Source organism: Carica papaya, chromosome 9, assembly GCF_054855325.1.
Source record: "Carica papaya isolate Zhongbai chromosome 9, ASM5485532v1, whole genome shotgun sequence".
NCBI lineage: Eukaryota > Viridiplantae > Streptophyta > Magnoliopsida > Brassicales > Caricaceae > Carica > Carica papaya.
Window position 1 is genome coordinate 12814312 of NC_142317.1, and position 24737 is coordinate 12839048.

At 38.5% G+C, this 24737-nt stretch overlaps 1 protein-coding gene and 1 long non-coding RNA gene across 9 annotated transcripts in view; both read left to right on the top strand.

Moving 5' to 3' along the window:
* The first annotated feature begins 1040 nt into the window (after positions 1-1040).
* On the top strand, positions 1041-10696 carry LOC148239991 (uncharacterized). Its single transcript, XM_088211438.1, has 2 exons — positions 1041-4711; positions 10378-10696. Exons 1-2 carry the CDS (start codon positions 4024-4026, stop codon positions 10434-10436), a joined length of 747 nt encoding a protein of 248 aa, XP_088067564.1. The 5' UTR covers positions 1041-4023; the 3' UTR covers positions 10437-10696.
* A 2176-nt stretch (positions 10697-12872) lies between these two features.
* Positions 12873-24737, top strand: part of LOC110808778 (uncharacterized) — a 69258-nt gene continuing 57393 nt past the window's right edge. For 3 of the 8 annotated variants that reach the window (XR_015816558.1, XR_015816564.1, XR_015816563.1), the window contains exon 1: positions 13004-13454. This is a non-coding gene — a long non-coding RNA (uncharacterized LOC110808778). Of the gene's footprint in view, positions 13455-24737 lie in introns of all 8 variants that reach the window. The other 5 variants (XR_015816559.1, XR_015816560.1, XR_002538679.2 and 2 more) reach the window with 4 other exon arrangements.

Consider the following 24737-nt stretch of genomic DNA (forward strand, 5'->3'; position numbering starts at 1 on the left):
TGAGAGTTTATTGGAAATGTACTAGAAATATTGCTTAAATGGTAAAATATGATTAAAAAAAAAGTTAGATCAAGATTGTTTAGATATATGTTTATCAAGGAATTAACATATAGGTAATAATTTATTTGGAAATTCTTTATATCGAACAATTTTTTTTCAAGATTGATTTCTTTATCTTTTTTTATTTTGAAGGATGATAATTTATCATTAATTTAGCATTTTACACCAATTTATTTGATATTGGAGATTTAAATTTTTTTAGTGAAAGTGCTAATGCATATAATGCTTGATATAAATTATGGATGGAATAATTAGCCACTCCTAGTTTGCATTTAAGAATAGCATAAAACTTTTAAATTCTCTTCCAATAGAAAATAAGTTAATTGAATTGATTATTAAAGAAAAAGGTCAAGAGATGTCCTTTTTAAAATTTACTTTCAAAAATTTTTTCAATCAATTAGCCTGTCTTACAATCCATATAAGAAAGAATTAGATTTAATTAAAATGAATTTGTTAAATTATGCATTGAATGCTTTTATTTCTCTATTTTAATTGTAAATTGTTCTCTTATTAATAAGTTTTTCAAGAAAAGAGACACTATAATGGGGGATCAAATGTCTATTTCTTTTCAATCTTGTGGTTGAAGGTTTAAGAGTTAGAGATAGTGCCTTACATATTTTTTTCCTCTAGATCTAGGGTGATTCTTTAGCTTGTTAATGGAACACTTTTTCTTTCCTAAGCTAATATACACAAAGATCATTAATTTAAAAAAGTTTTTGTGCTTTCAATTGTATCCTTAAGATAATTTGACTTACGTAACTTTCTGCATTAAAATTGTAACACCCCAAGTGTATTATTATTTTTATTTATTTATTTTATTTTGTAATTATTGGAATTTTATTTGATTTTAATTTAATTTAATTTAAATTGATTTAATTTAATAAAAATAAAAATAATAATAATGATAAAATTAGGTAAAAATATTATTTAGATTTAATTGAAATTGATTTTGGGAAAAAAAGGTGAAAATTTGGATTCTGTTGGTGTTTTTGAAAAGAAAATCGGAAACCGGGGGTCAAAACGCAATTTAGAAAAATTGTGCCACGTCAGCACTACGTCAGCAGCCACGTCAGCGACCCGGTCAGCAGCCCCGACCAACCAGGACGCGCCGCGTGGCAAGGAAACGCTGACCAGGGGACGGGCCACGTGGGCGATCCGCATGCGCGCGATCGGACGACCCATATCCGTTCCCGCGCACACGGATGGCCCATATCAAACATGCGCACAGACGGTCCAGATTCACGCGCACGGACGGCCCAGATTGCATCGCGATGAACGGCCCAGATTTAATCTCAATTAAATCGCGATCGAACGGCCCAGATTTAATCTTGATAGACGGTTGAGATTAAAAGGCAAAGGGTATAAAAAATCCCACCCACACCTGACTACAAAAACCCTAGCCGCCAGTGTCTCGCCGAAAAAGAAGAACTAGACGCCGGAGGAGCCGGCTGCCGCCACCCGCCGCCGCACCGGGGAAGTTTCCGACCGCCGATCGAGGTAAATTTTCTCCCCCTTGCTGTTTTTCGATACTGAGTCCGCCTATGGCCAAATCGGAGCCAAACCACCGGCCAAACAGCCAGAAAAACCCAGCCGAAGCCCAGCGGCGCCGCCGCGTCCCTCCTCGATTTTTGCCTCTAATGAGGCCCTTCCCAGCCTCCGTTCGATGCAATTTTTATACCACTGTGATCACCGTTCTTTTCTTTACAGGTTGATCGGAGCCAAACATCAAAACGCAACTCACGCCGGAGGAGCCGCTGCACCCGAGAGCACCGCCACCGGTAAGTTTCAGTTTTTCGTGATTTTTTGGCCCACCGAGGGCCCTAGGGTTGTTTTATCGCAGGGACCGATGCAAGTGTGGCCGAATTCGGCTGAAAATAGCCAACCTGAGGCGAATCACCGCCGCAAGCGGCAGTGCCATCACCGGAGCACGGCGGAGCCGCCGTGCCGGAATTGCGATATTGGCCGAAAGGGGCTCCAGGTCTGATTTGGAATTTTTTTGGGACACGTGCAGGTACCGGTAGTGCATTTTAGTTTTTCAAGAAAAATTCAGGAAAATTAGGGACAGCCTGTAGGCGCACTGTAGAGCCGTATTCAGACCCCAAAATAAGTAAGGACCCCTCACCCTATTTTCTATCACGGTATTAAAGCTAAATAAATAATTAAAATGTACAATGTGACTTTATAGATGTATAATTGATTAAGGTTGCCAATGGAGCCCAAATCTGATACTGTGTTGGTCTGTTATTGTTTGATTTAATTTCCATTATTAAATGCAGCATGATGTTTGATGTAATTATATTATGTTCTCGTATGCATGAATCATGGTTTGTTTTATTATGGTTGGTATTATGCTTAACCCGATACTGTGTTGTCTTATTTGGTGTCGATGACTAGTTTACATGTTTGTGTATGATTGGATGGTTGAGACCAAAGGAAAAAGACAAAAAAGTTATATGAATTGATAAATAAAAAATGTGGACAGTCTGACTAGATATCCTGGGAGATGGTGGACGGACCGGGTCCGTAGGGAACCCTACCGGGAACGTAGTCTCTCATACCAGACGGGATATGGAGACCTTATGTGTTTTGACACCCATACCGGACGGGGTATGGGGACGGCCCGTTTCACCCTCATACCGGATGGGGTATTGAGGTTCATGGTTTTGGCGCCCATACCGGACGGGGTATGGGGACGGCCCTGGAATCAGGTTGTAAATGTTAGTGGTTCACGTGTAGCGGGGACCCCCTATGGATCCCTAGGGATACTAGTAGGCTGGTAAAAGAGGAAATATATTTTCTGATGATTGAAATGTAAATGTATGATATGTGTTATGTTATAAAGTCTATATGATTTCATGATGATGATAACGTTATTGCTTTCATATGTTGTTTTCATGAATCTCACCGAGGTAAGTGGACAGTAAAGGTTTTTATGTTAATAAACGAGTTCGTTATAAATTATGCTCCATTGGTCATTTTTGTTTTCTACCCACCTTTACTTCCGTGGCGATGAGATAGTGTGATGTCTTTACTGGGCTGGTGTAGCTCATTCCTTATTTAACCATTTCAGATCAAGAAGACATCGTTCCCGAGCCCGTTCCGCAGGAAGACGGCGAAGGGGATGCCTAAAGACTCCATAGCTATATTTATAGTTCTTATCTCGATTATCTCTCTTAGTTAGTTTGTAATTTCATATTTTGAGTACGTTTTGGTTATTGTGTAAGGGATATTAATCAAAATTTTTATTACGCTTCCGCATTTGACATTTTTAATACATATATTTCATTTAAATTTTCGGGATCGTTACAGTTGGTATCAGAGCCGCGTTCCTCAGACCCATCCCTTACACAATAATGCTTAGAGAAATATTCTCCGATAAACCGTTACTCAACCATTCCTTATGAAATGCAGGTGCAGAGAGATGAGGAGAGGAAGACCCCCACTAAACCAAGCAGCCCAGGATGATTCCCTTCGAGAAGATGTGGACAGAATATTTGAGATACTGGAAAGGATCATGGCCGCCCAGCAAGATCGAGAGGGGAGAAGGGAGTTACCTGAACCTCCCCCACTACCACAGGTTGAGCCACTGCTACAGCAAGCGGATCCCGAGCCACCCCGGCACGAGCCTGCTCCACCACAGTACCACCGCCGCAGTATGAACCGGTGCTCCAACCACCGTACTGCCCGGCATCGCCACAGTACAATCCGGTGCCTCCACCATTTCAGCAGGTGCCACCACAGGGCCCCACAGTCTATCCCCAACTGGGTCCAGTCCCTCCTCCACGGGACCCCGCTCCTTCCTTGATCGACCCGGACTACATAAAGAGGTACAGGAGACTGAACCCTTCCACCTTTGCAGGGGGATCCTCTTTTGAAGAGGCCCAGTACTGGCTGGCGGAGACTGAGAGAGCTTTCAGGATCTTGGGAGTAGTTCCTGAGCAGAGAGCTGCCCTTGCTTCCTTTATGTTGGTAGGGGAAGCAGGATGTTGGTTGGAGCTCAAGCAGACCACCCTGCCTACACCAGCCACTTGGGAGCAGTTCCTAGTGGCCTTCCATGCGAAGTATCTCCCTGAGCACATCCGACACCTAAAGGAAACAGAGTTTGTTCAACTGGTTCAGGAAAACATGACAGTATCAGAGTATGCTTGTAAGTTCCTAGAGCTGGACCGATACTCCTTGATGGATGAGGGCCGAAAGGCTAGGAGATTCCAGTCAGGTCTCCGCCCAGAGATCAGGCAACACCTGGTAGTACTGGAGCTCAAGACATATTCAGCAGTCCTAGCAAAGGCACAGATCGTAGAAAGAAGCTTCAGCACCCGTCCACAGCTAGGAGGGAGTTCACGACCCTCAGCTCCATTCCGCAGGCCAGCACCTACTGCGCCTGCCCAACCAAATAAGAGGCCTAGACCAGCCATCCAGGCCCCTCCTCAGGCTCCAGGGGCAGCACGTGGGAAGATCTATCACCACTGCGACAGAGATCACGGGGACCGACCCTGCTACCGCCTCAACAACACTTGTCGTATTTGTGGCAGTGCCCAGCATTATGCTAGAGAATGCCCGAGGAACCAGAATCAAGGGAGGCCTCATATCCAGGGCAGAGCTTACAACCTTACCCAGCAGGATACCGACGCTGACCCGGATGTAGTACAGGGTATGTATACTATCTGTGACCATATTGCTCATGTTTTATTTGACACTGGTGCATCACACTCTTTTGTTTCACATGCTTTTGCTTTCAAAATTAATGTATCACCTGATAAACTTGAATCATTGTTGTTTATGTCTACTGCCGGGGGTGAAACACTACTAGGGGAAGCTATCTATAGGGCTTGTGCTGTAGAGATAGCAAATAGGAAACTGAGAGTAAACCTGACAGGGTTAGACACGGGGAATTTTGATGTAATCTTAGGAATGGATTGGCTAGCGGCGTATCACGCCACCATAGATTGCTTTAACAAGAAAGTTGTATTTAATCCTCCTAACGAGGAGCCATTTACAAATTAATAAAATTATTCAGTATGTATTCCTTGATGGCAAGTTTTCTTAACTTCTAGTGCCTTAATCTTGTTGTTTTCTCTGACTAGGCACGTCCAAGAAGGAAATTTGTGTTCAAGAGATTCTGGTAGTCCGGGACTTTCCAGATGTATTTTCGGACGAACTGCCCGATCTGCCAGTGGATAGAGAAGTCGAGTTCACTATAGACCTACAGCCAGGTACCCAGCCCATTTCGGTTGCTCCTTATCATATGAGCCGCATTGAGATGGAAGAGCTGAGGAAACAGATCACTGAATTGCATGACAGTGGTTTTATTAGACACAGTGTGTCCCCTTGGGGTGCTGGAGTCACTTTTGCAAGGAAGGGAGATGGAACGTTGAGACTGTGCATTGATTACAGAGGATTGAACAAGGTCACGATCAAAAACAAGTATCCCCTTCCTCGGATTGATGACCTCTTTGATCAGCTGCAGGGTGCACAGGTATTCTCTAAAATAGACCTACGATCAGGTTACCATCAGGTGAAGATAAGAACAGAAGACATCCCCATGACGGCCTTCCGAACCAGGTACGGACACTATGAGTTCCTGGTCATGCCTTTCGGGCTAACCAATGCCCCGACAATCTTTATGGACCTGATGAACAGGGTCTTCAGATAGTTCTTGGATCAATTTGTCATCGTGTTCATCGATGATATCTTAGTCTACTCAAAAAGTAGAGAAGAACATGCTCACCATCTGGCCCAAGTTTTGCAGGTCCTCAGAAACACGAGGTTATATGCGAAGTTGAGTAAGTGTGGATTCTGGCTTGAGCAGACCGCCTTCCTAGGACACATCATATCGAAGGAAGGGGTATCAGTGAATCCCGAAAAGGTTGAAGCGGTACTTGGCTGGGAGAAGCTGACATCAATTAAGAAAATCCGTAGCTTCCTGGGAATGACAGGTTATTACTGCAGGTTCGTTGAAGGATTCTCCAGTCTAGCAGCTCCTCTAACCCGACTCACAAAGAAGAATGCCAAGTTTGAGTAGAATGAAGACTGCGAAAGAAGTTTTTCAGAATTAAAGAAGCGGCTGACCACTGCACCCGTGCTGGCTTTACCGAGTGGATCGGGAGGATATACAGTTTATAGTGATACCTCCTATCTAGGCCTGGGTTGTGTCCTGATGCAGCATGGAAAGGTTATAGCATACAGGTCCAGACAGTTAAAGAATCATGAGAAGAACTATCCCACCCATGACTTGGAGCTTGCCGCAATCATTCATGCCTTGAAAACCTGGCGCCATTATTTGTACGGAGAGACCTTTCAGATCTATACCGATCACAAGAGTTTGAAACACATATTCACTCAGAAGGATCTCAACATGCGTCAAAGAAGGTGGATGAAACTCCTTAAGGACTATGATTGTGACATTTTATACCATCCGGGTAAGGGCACCGTGGTAGCAGATGCCCTCAGCAGGAAAAGTGCAGGTATCTTAGCTCATTTGATGGTTTCATAATGCAGACCAATTGGGGCCACGCAACAGGTTCGACTTCATGATCTGAGGAGAGTAACATGTTTGGGCCGCCTGACAGTCCAGCCCGAGTTAATCCAGAGAATAAGGGAAGCCCAGACAGTTGACCGTGCCCTGGTAGCCCGCAGGAAGGATGCAGAACAGGGAGGGAGCTCAGAATTCTGAATCTCTGCCGATGGATTACTTCGTTTCCAAGACAGGGTCTGTGTCCCAGATGACAGTGAGTTAAAAAGGGACATCATGATGGAGTCCCATAGCTCGAAGTTTGCCATGCATCCAGGAAGTACCAAAATGTACCAAAGCATGCGACCCCGGTTTTGGTGGCATGGGATGAAGAGAGACATAGCCGACTTTCTATCTAAATGCTTGGTATGTAAGCAGGTCAAGACAGAGCATCAGCGCCCAGGTGGGTTAGTTCAGCCTTTACCGATCCTGGAGTGGAAGTGGGAACATATCACCATGAACTTCGTATCGGAGCTACCCAAGGCACGTTCAGGATACGATGCCATATGGGTAATCGTTGACTGACTTACCAAGTCTTCCCACTTCCTAGCCATCAGGATGACCGATTCATTGGACAAGTTGGCAAGGATGTATATCTGGGAGATAGTCAGATTGCATGGGGTTCCAGTGACAGTAGTGTCCGACAGGGATCCCAGGTTCACTTCTCGGTTTTGGAGTAGCTTCCAGTAAGCTATGGAAACAAAGCTGTCTCTTAGTACTGCTTTCCATCCCCAGACTGATGGACAATCAGAAAGGACAATTCGTACACTTGAGGATATGCTCTGAGCTTGTGTCCTTGACTCCAAGGGCCATTGAGACGATCATCTGCCCCTGATAGAGTTTGCCTACAACAACAGCTACCAAACAAGCATCGGCATGGCTCCATATGAGGCGTTATATGGGCGCCCGTGTAGATCACCGATTTGCTGGGAGGAAGTGGGCGATAGAAGATTGTTCGGCCCAGAGTTGGTAGAGGAGACCACGTCCAAGATAGTTAAAATCAAGAAGAACATTCAGACAGCTCAGAGTAGGCAGAAAAGTTATGCAGATATCCGGAGGAGAGACCTAGCGTTTGAGAAAGGCGACCAGGTGTTTCTTAAGGTCACTCATTTCAAAGAAATTAGTAGGTTCGGTAGGAGGGGAAAATTAAACCCCCGATATATTGGACCCTTTGAAATCTTAAACAGGATTGGTACTACTGCCTACAGACTAGCACTGCCTCCAGAGCTCTCCAGAGTTCACAACGTGTTCCACGTATCCATGCTATGTAAGTACAACCCGGACCCTTCTCATGTCTTGGCTCATGAACCGCTTCCACTCCAAGAGGACTTGTCTTATGAAGAAGTACCAGTCGGTATCACGGACCGAATGAGCAGAATACTCCGCAACCGGGAAATATCATTTGTAAAGGTCGTGTGGCAGAACCACACGCCCAGGGAGGCTACTTAGGAGCTAGAATCAGAATTTAGAGCCCAGTATCCCCATTTGTTCGACCAAGAGTAAGAGGCAAATTTGGGGGACCAAATTTCTTTAAGGGGGGAGAGTTGTAACACCCCAAGTGTATTATTATTATTTTTTATTTATTTTATTTATTTTATTTTTTAATTATTAGAATTTTATTTGATTTTTATTTAATTTAATTTAATTTGATTTAATTTAATAAAAATAAAAATAATAATAATGATAAAATTGGGTAAAAATATTATTTAGATTTAATTGAAATTGATTTTGGGAAAAAGGGGTGAAAATTTAGATTTTGGGGGTGTTTTTGAAAAGAAATCAGAAACCGGGGGTCAAAACGCAATTTAGAAAAATTGTGCCACGTCAGCAGCCACGTCAGCGGCCCGGTCAGCAGCCCCGGCCAACCAGGACGCGCCGCGTGGTAAGGAAATGCTGACCAGGGGATGAGCCACGTGGGCGATCCGCGTGCGCGCGATCGGACGGCCCAGATCTGTTCCCGCGCACACGGACGGCCCAGATCAAACGTGCGCACGGACGACCCAGATCAAACGTGCGCACGGACGGCCCAGATTGTATCGCGATGAACGGTCCAGATTTAATCCCAATTAAATCGCGATCGAACGGTCCAGATTTAATCTTGATGGACGGTTGAGATTAAAAGGCAAAGGGTATAAATAACCCCACCCACACCGACCACAAAAACCCTAGCCGCCAGTGCCTCACCGGAGAAGAAGAACCAGACGCCGGAGGAGCCGGCCGCAGCACCAGGGAAGTTTCTGACCGCCGATCGAGGTAAAGTTTTCTCCTCCTTGCTCATTTTTCGATGCTGAGTCCGCCTATGGCCAAATCGGAACCAAACCACCGGCCAAACGGCCGAAAAAATCCAGCCGAAGCCCAGCGGCGCCGCTGCGCTCCTCCTCGGTTTTTGCCTCCGATGAGGCCCTTCCTGGCCTCTATTCGATGCAATTTTTATACCACTGTGATCACCGTTCTTTTCTCTACAGGTTGATCGGAGCCAAACATCAAAACGCAACTCACGCCGGAGGAGCCGCCGCACCCGAGAGCACCGCCGCCGGTAAGTTTCGGTTTTTCGTGATTTTTTGGCCCACCGAGGGCCCTAGGGTTGTTTTATCACAGGGATCGATGCAAGTGTGGCCAAATTTGGCCAAAAATGGCCAACCCGAGGCGAATCGTCGCCGGAGCACGGCGGAGCCGTCGTGCCGGAATTGCGATATTGGCCGAAATGGGCTCCAAGTCTAATTTGAGATTTTTTTGGGACACGTGCAAGTACCGGTAGTGCGTTTCAGTTTTTCGAAAAAAATTCAGGAAAATTAGGGACAGCCTGTAGGCACACTGTAGAGCCGTATTCAGACCCCGAAACAAGTAAGGACCTCTCACCCTATTTTCTGTCACGGTATTAAAGCTAAATAAATAATTAAACTGTATTGTGTGACTTTATAGATGTATAATTGATTAAGGTTGCCAATGTAGCCCGAATCTGATACTGTGTTGGTCTGTTATTGTTTGATTTAATTTCTATTATTAAATGTAGCATGATGTTTGATGTAATTATATTATGGTCTCGTATGCATGAATCATGGTTTGTTTTATTATGGTTGGTATTATGCTTAACCCGATACTGTGTTGTCTTATTTGGTGTCGAGGACTAGTTTACATGTTTGTGTATGATTGGATGGTTGAGATCAAGGAAAAAGGCAAAAATATTATGTAAATTGATAAATAGAAAATGTGGACAGTCTGACTAGATATCCTGGGAGATGGTGGATGGACCGGGTCCGTAGGGAACCCTACTGGGAACGTAGTCTCTTATACCGGATGGGGTATGAAAACCTTATGTGTTTTGGCGCCCATACCGGACGGGGTATGGGGACGGCCCGTTTCACCCTCATACCGGATGGGGTATTGAGGTTCATGGTTTTGGCGCCCATACCGGACGGGGTATGGGGACGGCCCTGGAATCAGGTTGTAAATGTTAATGGTTCACGTGTAGCGGGGACCCCCTATGGATCCCTAGGGATACTAGTAGGCTGGTAAAAGAGGAAATATATTTTCTGATGATTGAAATGTAAAGGTATGATATGTGTTATGTTATAAAGTCTATATGATTTCATGATGATGATAACGTTATTGCTTTTATGTGTTGTTTTCATGAATCTCACTGAGGTAAGTGGACAGTAAAGGTTTTTATGTTAATAAACGAGTTCGTTATAAATTATGCTCCATTGGTCATTTTTATTTTCTACCCACCTTTACTTCCGTGGCGATGAGATAGTGTGATGTCTTTACTGGGCTGGTGTAGCTCATTCCTTATTTAACCATTTCAGATCAGGAAGACATTGTTCCCGAGCCCGTTCCGCAGGAAGACGGCGAAGGGGACGCCTAAAGACTCCATAGCTATATTTATAGTTCTTATCTCGATTATCTCTCTTAGTTAGTTTGTAATTTCATGTTTTGAGTACGTTTTGGTTATTGTGTAAGGGATGTTAATCAAAATTTTTATTACGCTTCTGCATTTGACATTTTTAATACATATATTTCATTTAAATTTCCGAGATCGTTACAAAAATAGATCAAGAGTAGAAGTCAGTTAGATAAGTATTAAAGTATTGTATCTTCTTATAACGTGTATGCATAAAATCTAAAGACAAGAAAAAAAAGAAGAATTACTTGAATTTCTTCTTGATTGATAATTATATTATTTGATGAGCATATTATTGAATCTTCTTCAAAGTATTGTAATATTGCATTTCTACTTCTAACATTTGATTGTTGAAAATATTTGTCCATTGACTACATAACAAAATGTAATTGTTTTATACATATTATTTAATTGAATAATACTTGTATAATTTTGAAATAAAGTTCACTTAATGAATGCATACATGTATATACAAGTAGATACATATGTAAACAAGGCTTTAAATTAGTATTTATAAAGCAAGAATTCTATACGATTTTTTGAATAATAAACAAACAAAGGATAATAAATAAAATTATTTATATATTATGTTAACAAACGAATGAATTTAAAAAGTTAATATTTATCAAATAATTAAATCATAAATGGTGCCTACAATAATACTTAAAAATATTTTGTTAGTTAAAAACTAATAAATCTCTCTATAAATAAAAGTTCAATAATGATTATACAATTACAGAACTATCAATTTATAAAACAGTATTTCTTGAAAAAATAATTTAGTGAACAATAAATATAGAAGTACTGTTCAAATGTTAAAATATGATAGAAGAACTAGATATAGATAGCATTCTATCTAGGAGAGATGCTAAGCATTGAAATAGAAGTAAATAAGATTTCTTAAAGAAATCTTTATATTGGATAAATTTTTTAAAAATTCATTAATCGTTCTTTTATCTTATTCATTTATTTTGAATTGTATGGTAATGGTATTGAGAATTGTATGGCATTAAGTGATTGTGTTGTTAAATTGTTTTCGTAATGGATTGAATTGCATTATAATTGTTTTTCACTAAACGCATTAAAAAGGACTTTCAAAATGTTAATTGCGACATACTAGTACTGCTATTCTTATTGAGTTGACTGGAACTCACTCCAATCCAGGCTTTCTTTTCAGGTTAAGGAACCCGAATAGAACAATAGAGGAGGTGTGAGGAGAGTTCCCTAGCTTTGGGGTAGAATTGAGGTGGTAGATATTAATGTAAGTTTTTGTTTTCAATTTTTATAGTTTAAATAGTCTCATGTAAAATGATTTCACTCATGATTTCATTTCAAGGGATGTAGTCCATTACATTTGATAATAATTTCCTAGTCGTTTTTTTGTGATATCAATGGCTGGTGCCTTATACCTTGGTATTAGGGTCGGGATGTCACAGTTGGTATTAGAGCATTAAGGTCCAGAAACATCCCTTATACATGAGACTTAGGCTATTTAGAATATCCAAGATTTTAGAAAACTTAAGATATCTATTTAGGTACTATCTAAAATTCTTGGAGATGAGAGTACCACCTTAAGACTATGTATAGAACTATCCATTTGAACCACTATTCTGCATGGAAACCTAGACTTCTATTTCAATCCTAGTATCCTGTAATCCCTATCGCATAGAATAGTTGTGATAAGTTTTAGTGATCAAGGTAGCCAGATTTTGTTTAGAAGCCAACCAACCTTGATAGATAATTGGTACTCATTACTTTGCTTAGCAAATGCTAAGAGAGTTCCTTGCAGAGAATGCTTCCAAAGTGGGAAAATAATTTGGTTTTCTCCAGTCAATCGTACTCCACAGTAGTATTTCCTAAGTCTAACCAAAATTAGAAAGGAAATACAAATTCCAAATAAATAGGTTACCATTATAACCTGGCTCTAATACGATGCCTTAAAGGATGGAATTACACCATCTGTTCATTAGGAACCCAATTGAACTCATCATATCTTTGAATTTGGATATTTGATAGGAAAATATTATGATCTGAGTGGTTTTCCTGAAAAATATAAATCGTAATTATTTTTGTTTTAGGGAAACTATTATTTGGGTTCTTGGCTAAAACAAATTTTGAGGACTAAATTTCTAAAGGAGAGGAGATTGTAATATCTCAATTTTTTTTCTAAGCGTTATTTAAGTTATCTTTTAATTTCTAAGTAAGAGATAAATTTAGAAAATTTTAATATCTACTATTAATTAAATTTAAATTTAGAAGGATGTAAATAATAAATTAAATATGATGAAATTTAAAATATAGAAATTAAATTAATTAAATTAAATTTTCAGGGCTTAAATGAATATAAATTAAAATTTTAGGGGACTCTGGAATTAACAAGGGCCTAAATGAACAAAACTTTCCAAAACAGGACAGAAATGAGGTGGCAAGGCGAACCAGGTTGTTTTGCCACGTGTGCGTACATGTGGCAGGATTTAAAGAGGTATGGCTCAAATTGGGTCTGATGTGATCAAACGATTGGGAAATTAGGTACTTAAGGATGGTTTCCTTTCATTTGGAAAAGAGCCAAAACCAGGGGAGAGGGAGAGAGAAAGTTGAGTATGAGTGGGAGAGTGAGAGAGGGAGCAGAGAACGGCAGTCCGAGAGGGATGAGGAGAGAGCGGCAGAGGCACAAGATCAGGAAGAAGAAGATGACAGTAAAGGGAAAAGAGAGAGATCTACAGACGTTATGCAGAGAGAGAGAGAGAGAGAGAGAGAGAGGGAGAGAGAAGAGGAAAAAAAGAAGAAAGAAGAAGAAAAAGGCACAGTGACTTGGCATGTGCGGTAGAAAAGGTGACTCCGCGCGCAGCGGGTAGCGGATTTGTTCAAATCTACGTTGAGTATCATGCCGTGAATGCCAAAAAAAAAAGAAAAAGGGAACCCAAATAAGATGAGTCTGACACTGCAAAGATTTTCCTGATTTCATTTCTGTTTGAAATTCTGGTAAGAGTGAATTGGTATTTCTTTTCAATTTATTTTATGTATGTGTGTGTTTATATAATTGAATGTGTATGCAGCATGTATTATATATATGTAGGCATATTTATATGTATAGACAGGTACTATGGTTGGATACATGTGTATGCGAGATTTAATGCACGAAAATATACTAGTATGTATATGCAGGTGTGTGGATATATATATATATATATAAATATATACACTTGCAGACATAATCTATTAGGTATTTATATAAATATATGTATGTAATAACCTAGTAAAATCGGACCCCGAGTTACGTAAACAAAACTTAGAAGATTATTTGAAAATTTAAAAATAATTTAAAAAGAGGATTTAAAAATAATTAAGTTTCCTAATATGTAAAAATAAATTAAATTAGAAATATTAGGGGAAACAAAAAAATAATAAATTAATAAATTAAATTAGGAATAAATTATAAAATTAATTAAAGAATATTAAATTATGTAAAATAACAATAAAATAAATATTGGGATAATTAAAAATAATATTTAAGTCCAAGAAGTTAAATAGAAAATTAGGAACCTATACTCAAAAAACCAGAAAATCAGAGGTCGTTTGGGCCTAAAACAGGATCCGAGGACCTAATTGAACAAAGATATTAAAAATTGGGGTTTTTTGCAATTTTAGGAATTTCAGCCACGTTAGCAAGTAAAGTGGCCATGCAACCAACAGCCTAATGTCGTGTGGCGGACACGTGCGCAAGTCTACGCAAGTGTGGCTGCCCTAGTGGCGATCCGCATGATGTAGATAACGGTCTACATGTGCAAGGAAAGGTTTGATCATGGGGCCAAGATCCTTCCCTTTTGTGTTTTTGATGAATGACCATGATTGCATCTGGGCAAGCTAAATTGATGGGTAGAAGAAGACTTCATGTAGATTACGATTCAATAGTCCGTGTGTGTCACGATCGTGCAGTCAGGATTCGCTTTCATGCAGATTACAATCCAATGACCTAGATTGTTTCTGCCAAATCTGATCGAACAACTCATATCTCTTCTTGTTTGAAATTCAAATGAACGGCCCAGATCACATGAGATATGATCCAACGGTTGAGATTTTAAACTCACAAAAAGACCTTTTTTCCCTTAATGAAACACTAGATCGTGTTGCCACGATTTAAGGGGTTTAAATCCAACGACCGAGATTGTATCTCGCATGTAAAAAGATGGAATTACCACCACTTTGATCGAACAACCTAGATCTCACCGTAAAGATCTAACGGCCAAAAGGAAGAACATAGAAGGTAAACACAATTAAGGTTTCCCTCATTCAGGCCACTAGTGGCACCATGGAGGAAGAGAAGAGATCGCCCTTGCACGATCTACACTAGAGAGGGTGGCTCGCGGCATCCACCATGAGCTTGAGAGAAGAAGGGATCGCCCTTGGCGATCTTGCCGAAGAAGAACAAGAGAGAAAAGAAAAGAGGAAGTGGGGAAGGGAAGAAGAAGCCGCGAGCGGTGCGGTGCCACAGTGGAGAATGAAAAAGAAGGAGAGGAAAGGAGAAGAGAAGAAGGGGACCGATAGAGGAGAGAAAAAGGTGTGGTTTGCAACGACTCTACCATGTGTAGAGTGACAAAGAAGAGAAGGAAAGTCGAGGAAGAAGGAGGAGAGGAAAAGAAGAGAGAGAGAAGGGGTCGTGCATGAGTGGCTTATTTATTTACTATAGGTTATATGTATACTGTTTATTTATTTGTTTGTAAAGGTTATTACTGTTAAAGGATTAAAATGGAAATGGAATGCATGAATTGTAAAGGGAAAATGGTAAAGGTATTGTGACAATATGGTGAGTGACAGGTACGTTATGGAAATAACATGAGAGGGGGAAATAGTAGAGTTAGGTTGAATTAAGTATAGGATAGCTTAAGGTTTTATCTCCAAAGAAAATGCGTCAAGTATCTAATAGAACTTAATTCACCAAGTTGTCTAGTCTAAATTCGGTCCCTCTGATTTCTTTGGAGGGGTATTAATATTGTTATTGGTTGGAGTCACTAGGCTATGGGTGCTAGTTATTGGGTTCTATGTTGGAAGTTGATGGGTGTTGAATCCACCAAAAATAAATTTTTATTTAACCAATAAAACAAGATTATAGTAATGGTAGGCAGGGTCCGAATCCACAGGGAATTAGAAATCAATATTCTTCATTGACCAACGAATGAAAAGTAAACAAATGAGGTTTTGTAAAATCTAATACCCAAAAATATAAAATAAGCAATAAGCCAAATAATATGAAACAAACTCTTGGCTAGAAATTAGAAACTAAAATAATTATAGGAAGAATTCTTAATTGATGTAATAGCTAGTTCTAGTAATGTAGTTGATCATAGATGAAAAGATTCATTTTATCCAAAATATGGCAAATTAGTTATAGTTGTCAGAAACGTTTCGACAACCAATCCTTCCTTATTCCTAAATCAACCAAGAAACATTTGTTAGTTGATTTGCTGTCAAGTAGTCCTGGGAACGTCCACAGGATTTAACTTGTCAACGACCTTGAGAGCTAGAAGAACCTAATTCAAGTTATCAGATTCATCCGTGTTAATCGATCAACTAAGTGTTGGAACAACTCAAACGATTACGAATTTTAGGAGTTCAACTAGCTGCTTGCAATTTCGCTTCATGTATTGCGGGCCCTAGTCAAATGGATTCAAAATAATAAATATATATAGATGCAGGATGTAAATAAATACTAGTTATGAAATAAAAAATAAATTAATTCGATTAGATCTCATAAATACATTCCTAGATTTTGTTAGATCTATCAACTAGGGAAAAAAATAAACTAGCCACTCATGGTGGATTTCAATACAAAAGAGTTTTTCTAATGATCAAAGAGAAGGAAGAAGATGAAAGGAGAGTGCGGAATCTACCACTAAAGCTCTATGCGGTGTCGGGAAGAAGAATATGATCATCAACCTGCTTGGCAGCCACCATCTTTATAGAAAAGGGGTTTGGATTTTTTTTCTTTTGTTGATTAGGATTCTTTTCCTTGATTTTTGGCTTATCCCAAGATTTTCATAATATTTTTCAACCCCAGATCTTGACTGGAATGATATATTTTTTTAGATTTGAAAATTGTATGTTTTAATTTAAATCTACTACTGTGCGCGACTTTTAGCCTTGCCCAAGGCTAAGTTGTCTATCTGTTGGAACCAAGCCTTGTCCAAGGCTTGTTTATGGGTTGATGACTCTCTTCACTAACTCTTCCTCTTTTCATATTGTTTTTTCTCGTTTCGTTCTCATATCCTATCCTGTAATAAAATATAAAAATATCTTGGATTAAATAATATAGCATCAAGTTTAACAACCCAAAAGTGGATGATAAAGATGTCATTTTAAGGCTCTATCAAACTCCCCCATACTTATCTTGTGCTTACTCTCAAGCACCGCACAATACACACCATAAATTCTCATCTCCTCACCTCTAACCAATCGCAATCATTTTGCCACAACTCGTATGTCATATCTCAACCTTCGAATTGCGAAAATAACAATCACTAATAATTTGTAGGTTTGAGCTCCATGGACCCACACTAATGAATGGTTAATTTGACTAGTACCCAAATACAACTTGAGAGTGTTTTTCAATTTTCATTATGAAAATAAGTCAAGAGGAACAACCAATACATACTAGAACAACTATTGAACTTGTCTCGATATAGAGGTTTCATGCAATTGGTTCATGTAGAAAATATAAAGGCTATTAGTAAAAAAACTTGAGCACTTATTGCTTACTTGAAATGTCACCAACCTTTTGATGCAAGCACAAATATTTATAATGAATGGCCTTGGTTACTCAGTTGGTCACAGTTTCAAGTTGCTACTAACACTACTCATAGTGTTTCGAGATATCATTAACTTTTTGACCTGAGTACAAACATTTGTGATGAATGGCCCCAGTTATTCAATTAGTGTTCATTTCGAGTGACTAGAGGAGTAGATTATTATGCTTGCTTTTTTTTTTTTCAAGTACTAGGCTTGAACCATAGAAATTTAAACATGTAAAATACAAATAAGTTGCTATAGAGTTCTTTTATAGACATTGGTATCACTCAAATATTAGAACAATTCAATTTTGAATAAGCAATCCTCAAGCACGTAATGCTTAAAATACATAACCAAAGATAACTATTTCAGGTGTAAAAAAATGAAAAACAAACTACAATTTCTAGGAGATGGTTATAAGTGCAAATTGATTTTTGAAATGCTCCATTTGAGTTGTTTAAAAATAATAGGAAATGTTGTGAAGTTTGGAGTCAAAAATTGTTTGGAAGTGCAAGTGTGGTGTGATAAAAATTACCCAGGATGAATGTTAAAAAGAAAAACTAGCAACCTAAGATGCAAAATGCCTTTCCCCCATACTTAAACTACACATTGTCTCAAATGTGATACAAGATAAATAGTATGCACTGCATAAAATAGAATAAGAAATAAATAAGAATAAACAATAAAAAGAAAAGAAAATAAAAATCAAAAGAGAAGGGTAAGAAGACTCCCCTGGGGGTCATCGGTTGTGTGTGCTGATGTGTGCCCGGTTTGGGTTAGAAGCTACGTCAAGGAAAGAGGGGGTGGCTCCACTAAAAGTGATGAGGGGGTTGTTAGGGTTTTGGTTTTAAAAGGTTAAAATGGGCGTCGGGTAATATAAGCCTTGGGCAAGGCTTATGTGGGGAATGACACATAGTCGTGCCTCCCATGAACAAGATCGTGCTTCCCTTGCAAAAATGTCATGATGATACCGCATAGCCATGCCTTATGGGCAAGGCATGTATGTTGCCATCACAGAGCTGTGTCAGGAGAACACACACTTGTGCCTCCTATACAAAAGTGGTCGATTGATAGCAAATGGCCATGCTTTATGAGCTTGACATTAGCCTTGGGTAAAGCTTGTTCGGTCGTTCAAAAGTTGGCTTCCTTTTTAGTTTTATCACCCGAATTCCTATTCGTGTACTTTAATCACCATAGAACTCATGTTAACTTAGAGAAAAATGCTGTAAATAAATTAAAATCACTAATGCTAATAAATTCGAAAGAAAATAAAGAAAGAGAAAAATAAATAGGTTACTTCCCATTGAGCACCCTTATTTAACTTCCTAGGCTAGATATTATTAATTTTTAAGCACTCTAATCAATTTATCTTCTTCTAGCCTACTTAGTTCGTTAGAACTTATCACCAGAAAAGTCTCCTATCCTCCCAATAACAGATATTTCAAATGTTCAGGTGGCAGTTTGGACTCCAATTCTTGTGCCTTGGTCCTTGCATTTGGAGGGGTAGTTTCCTCCGAATTATAGAAATATTTTTTCCCACACTTATCCTTTCATTGCAGCTCAATTTTTTTTGTTGGTGCATACCTCCTTTAAAAACATGGCATATTGAGGTACCTATTTAATTACACTAAGTCAAAGACTATTTACCTCAACTTTGCAAAATGTTTTTAGAATCTCCTTTTTTTTTTCTTTCCTTAATGTGAAAATGGTGGAGGGATTATGGAGGATGCTGGTTAGTTAGAGTCTGGCTTTGTCCCATCTATCTTGCTGTCAATTACAGCTTCTGATTCTGTGCCTTTTTGTAAGCCTTGGTTAAGGCTTATTCCACTAGGATTTTTCAGCAACTATTTACCACTTCTCAATATGATAACACTTCCATTTTTCCTTGTATTGGTTTCAGTTTGGGATAATAATTTACCTTGGGATTCCAGCCTCTTCATAGATATCGTTAATTCGTTCACTTGGGTCTCTAAACTTTGAATGCTTGCTTTTGTTTCTTGTTAAAATTGTTGGGTGGTAGTAGCAAGTGATTTAACAATTTCTCCAAGAGACATACCTTGTTTTAGAGGTGTCGTTTGTTGTTGTGGGTGCAGTCTTGGTTGGTATTGTTTTTGTTGCCTTACTCCATAGCCTAAGTTAGAATGATCCCTCTTATCTCAGGTTACAAGTGTTAGAAAATGGGTCATATCTCATTTGTGTTTGGCCGAAAAATTCTCCTATAGCATAGACATGATGTTGGTCATCTTCTTGGAGTGTAGGACATATGTCTGTAGAATGTTTAAATTGCGCACAAATTCCACAAAATCTAACTTATTGTGTATTATCTGCAACTATATTTTGCACTAAAGTAGTTAGTTGTGAAATTTATGATTCAAGAAAAGAAAAACTTACCTCATTCACCCGCCGAAGGGTGCCTCGGTTGGAACCGAATTACTGGGAAGTGGATGCCATGATCGATATCATCTCCCTTGCTTACTATAGAATTTTGTTCATTATGGTACCACCACTTGTTACATCTAAGATTCTTCTTTCTGTGGGCAGCAATCCTTCATAAAGATAGTGAATGAGAGACAGACTATTTTGAGATATCATGTTGTGAGCAAATTGTGCACAATCGTTTGAACCTCTCTCAATAATCGTGTAAGCTCTCAGAATCCCTTTGATGGATTCTACATATTTCTCTTCTAATGTTGGCTACTCGAGATGCTGGGAAGAAGCGATTTAGGAAGGCTTTTACTATCTCTACCCAAGTCGTGATTAATCTAGGAGATAGGTAAAACAATCAATCCTTGGCCACATCATCCAAAGAAAAAGGGAATGCCCTCAATTTTATCTACTTTTTGGACACTCTATATGGCTTCATGCTTGAGCACATGACATGAAATTCGTTGAGGTGCTTGTGCGGGTTTTCATTCTATAAACCTCTAAACTTGCGCATCAACTGAATTAGGCCATATTTTAGCTCGAAAACGACATCCAGATCTTGACAAGAGATGTAGAGGGGTTACTGGTTTGTTGGGGGTGGAGGAGGGGGGGGGGGAATGCAAGCTCCTTCAGTGTGCGTTCTTGTTCACTAGGACGCTGGTGTTCAGCCTTGATGGGTTGGTAGGTAATACATTTGGAGATAAAGTCTATGATATCCCTCTTCATCTCGGGCCACTAAAATCGAAATCTCAAGTCATGATACATCTTGGTGCTACCACGATGAATTGATATATAGAAATAAGAAATAAGAAATGAAGTTATTTCACTCATAAAATTTATAAATGTATAGTGTGTAAAAATTAATCTAATTACAATGGGATCAATCTCTTTTTCCTTCCTTGTTGCCTTCCCTGTCATCTATAAGTACCAAAAAATAAGTTAATGCAATTTTCTTTTTTATGCACCTATTAATCACTACATATTATGTAATTAGGTCAAGTAAGTTACTTGAGTAAAATCATTTTCATTTCTTTTGGAATCCATGCATCCTCTCCAAAGACTTCATCATCTGTACAATGGCACAAAAGCAAGTTAAATGTAATAATTTGCCCACCAAAAACATATCAATTTCAATCTTATAGGTTAATTAACTACTTCATCAATGATAGAAGGCATCTCTCTTGCTACCCTCTTGTGGTTTTTCTTATTGGTCGATATCTATAAATTAACAAGCAAACCGAGTATATTTTAATCAAAATCTTACACATTGAGAAATTATTATATGCATTTCTAACTAAGTGGCTTAAATATATGTATATATAAAATATATACACTCCTCCACTCACTGATGGAGTCTTTTCTTTCTCCATCTTCTTCATGGGTTCCCTCACCACATGCACCTAGCACAACAAAAAAAAAATAAAACAAATCTAGATAAAATATTTTACTACTAGAAACTTAATGATGGCTCTAACATTTTCAATATGTATATATATATACCCAAAGCGACGTATAGGAGAAATCCCTTTTTCTCCATCCACCACTTTCCTTGGCCTGCCAACCTTCCTTAGTACTGGAGTACACCTTTGTTCCCCATCCACCTTATTTTCCCTTGGTCTGCCTATCTTCTTCTGCACTGCAGAACTACTCTCTTCTTCTACTTTTTTCTTACATGGCTTTTTTCTTCCATATAGGGGAAATCTCTATTTCCCCTCTTCTTCCAAAACCTTTGCGATTTAATCCTTTCTTTAAATTTTTTGTAACATCTAAAAAAATTTGTTCCCATTAAATTTTTGCAAAACTATCCCTAAGGTTCACCATTCAATCCTCGGGATGTTATAAACTACCCCACTTAAAAAAATTTGGTCCCCCAAATTTTGCACTAACAAGGATTTGAAAAATATTGTCTTTATTTAATTCCCAATGACTTCTTCACAAAATGGTGAGATTATAATATTGTATCTGTATAAGAGAATACCATCTTGGTTTATGTTGAACTTCCCAAGTTTTTTAATGCCTAATATCTCCTAATAATAATTTAGGTAATTGTCATTACTATTAAACCCTGGTTAGAAGCATCACGACTTATTTGCTCCTCCACTCTAAAGAGTCATTTAGCATACTATACATTCCCTATTCCCAACAAGGATGAGCTCTTAATTAATTAGATAATCCCAACACCATGGTAGGTTTACCTTCTTTCGAAATTTACCGTGGGAATTTTGAAAAATGTTTTATCATTCAATACTTTTTCTTCTTTACTCAATGGATCTATTGCCTTAGTAATCTACTCTTAGTTGCATCATGTTGTTACTAAAATTCCATCAAGCTTGGATGATATCTAATATTCCTCTGTACTTTATTAGACTTTCCTAAAATCCTTTAACATTTAAGCAAGCAGTTCAAAATTCATATTTACTACTGAAAATCATTAGGAGTCCTTGGTGGAGGAGTCATTAATAGCCTAACTAGCATGGGTTACACTCTCTACCTATTTAAATCCTTCCATGGTCAAATATTATATAATGTCCATGGCTTTCAAATAATTATTCTTAGGTATGGTCCTAAGAGATGGTTCATGTGATCATCACATCATCAATTATCCATTCATTGGTTTGGAAAGCATTCTTCCATATGTCATGGTTTACGGGTCCCCCACACTTTTGTTGCGATACTCTAATTGTATTTAACTTGGAGATTTATCCCGGTATTTATATATTAAATAAAATTTATGTTCCTCTTCGGTGTAGGATCATATTTTGGGGTATCACTTTAAGTGTTTTGATTACAAAACATGTTTTTAGGAAGTTCTCTTCCTTCAGGGATTTAAATTTAAAATGGATAAAAATTCATTAGGGAATGTTTTTGTCAAGTATACTCATTTCTTTAAATGTTTAGTTATTTCCTAAAAGAATAGACTGTTATGTGTAACAGACTATTGAAAGTTCAGTTGGGTTAGTTGGATCATCTACATTACTAATAGTCATATAATCTTTTATAAATTCATCTAAGAAATATTGGTCCATGGTATTATGATCAAGAATTGATCTTGTAATATGTTTGGATTTCTTTTTCTTTTATAGCATGATTGGCCAAGTATAACTAGCATGCTTTTATCAACAAGTTGGGAAAACTCGAGATCCTTTATAGATGAAAGCGCAATGAGGTAGTATACCCTTGTATTAGAAACAAACTGAAGTAGTATTAGGACTACTCACCATGTTCCTACTATACTTGATTTGTATATATGGTGCAAATTGAGTTTAATTTGTATTCCACTACATTCCATCCCCTAGGGATTTCACCTATTTCATATCTCTGATATATTTTTGTTTTCTATTCAAAAGACTCTCTGTAACACGTCGACGTGCAGCTTGGAGTCATATCTAGGGTATTATTTATCTTGGCACCTTAAAACATGATTTGTTACTAAACTTTACTCTTAATTTGTAAGTAGTTTATCTAGACATGAACTTCTTGTTTCCCACAAAACTTTGGTAAATATTTCTTCTTGGCACTAACAAGGATCTAGTCATAATTACTCTATTCCTTTTTTTAAGAAAAAATGGGTCATCTGGCCCCACCAAGTACAAGGCAATTCTCAACATAAATTTTCACGTCTACATTCTACCCAAAATAATTATATTACCCTATAGTGTTTTCTGCTGGCTACCAAAATTAAGGGTGGGTGAATTTTGGGAAGTGGGTTTTTTTTTGTAGTTACTACTGGGGTTTGGCTTCCCCGTTATTGCTTCCTGTTCTTGGTGGAATCTACGATTTTTTTTGTAGTTACTACTGGGGTTTGGCTTCTCCGTTATTGCTTCCTATTCTTGGTGGAATCTACCATTCCTCTTCACAAATTTTCTTTCCTTATTGGGTTGACCATCATCTTCAGGAAGTTGAGTTTCCAAAGGTGTTTATTGGTGTCTTTTATGTTTGCTTCTCTCCTCTTTATTTTCTTTCCAGAATCACTTGCCCGCCTGTAGCCCCTTTTCCTCACCTCGGTTCTGCTCCTCTCAAATTCCTTTTCTCACATATAGTCCCTTATACCCACCTATGCTCATCATTTTACAGCTTGCTCTCATTTCTACCTTCCGTTTCACTCAAACAGCCCCATCTACCGTTAATACTTCCCTTCAAGCTAGCTGTTACACTCCCTTGGTATCTTTTATCTATTCATACTTTTTGTTTTAACTGTTCTTCTTCTTTTCTTAGTGCCCCCTATGGTCTCCTCAACTCTAGGATATCTTTGTGATACCATTCTGCCTCATGATGTGATATATTGTCTCACATTAGCTCTCCCCAAAAAACCTCTCATTTAGCCATTATTCAAGTAACTAATCAGTAAAATAAATAGAAATAAAATTAAAATAGAATAATGTCATCCATATATTCATCTGCTTCAACTTCAGATAATTTCTCCAACAACACTCTCGTTCATTTATTGCCCAAATGTCCAAACTGATGCTAAGAAAAAAAATTAAAAAATAGTAAACAACATCCATTATATCCTTCTACTTCACCTGAGCCTCTCCGAACATGACTCTAATTTAATTACATCATAGATAACCAAACATATGCACATAAAAAGGAATTTAAAAGAGAAACATCATCCCATTGATTCTTTTGCTTCACGTTATTTTCTCTCCTTAAAACACTCACACAATTACTGCTCAAATGACCAAATAGATGCATAGTAAGGACATATTAAATAGTATACCTCATCCTATGGATCCATCCATTTCACCGTTGTCTATGGTGATAGTCATACCTCATTCTACCCGAATCAGTGAGCCATACTAGAGAACATTTACAACAATCAGTTCATGAAATAAATTCTAACGATATAAAGTGTATGCACACAATTATCAAGCAATGTCTGACCACTTAGTGGCCATACACACACCCTGTCATCAAATTAGGTTTTACGATATAGTTGGCTCTTTATGCTACTCAATAAGACCAATCCCCGGTGCTTCCCAACACTGCGCCCCTAGGTTCTTTGATCAGACCCAACAGTCCGTGTCCCTACTAGATATCTCTCTTAGTTGGTCCTTT

Coding starts and splice junctions, on each gene's coding strand:
- LOC148239991 (XM_088211438.1), top strand. CDS start 4,024: ATGTTGGTAGGGGAAGCAGGATGTTGGTTGGAGCTCAAGCAGACCACC. Junction 4,712..10,377: donor TGACCCGGATGTAGTACAGG/GTATGTATACTA, acceptor TAACCATTTCAG/ATCAGGAAGACATTGTTCCC.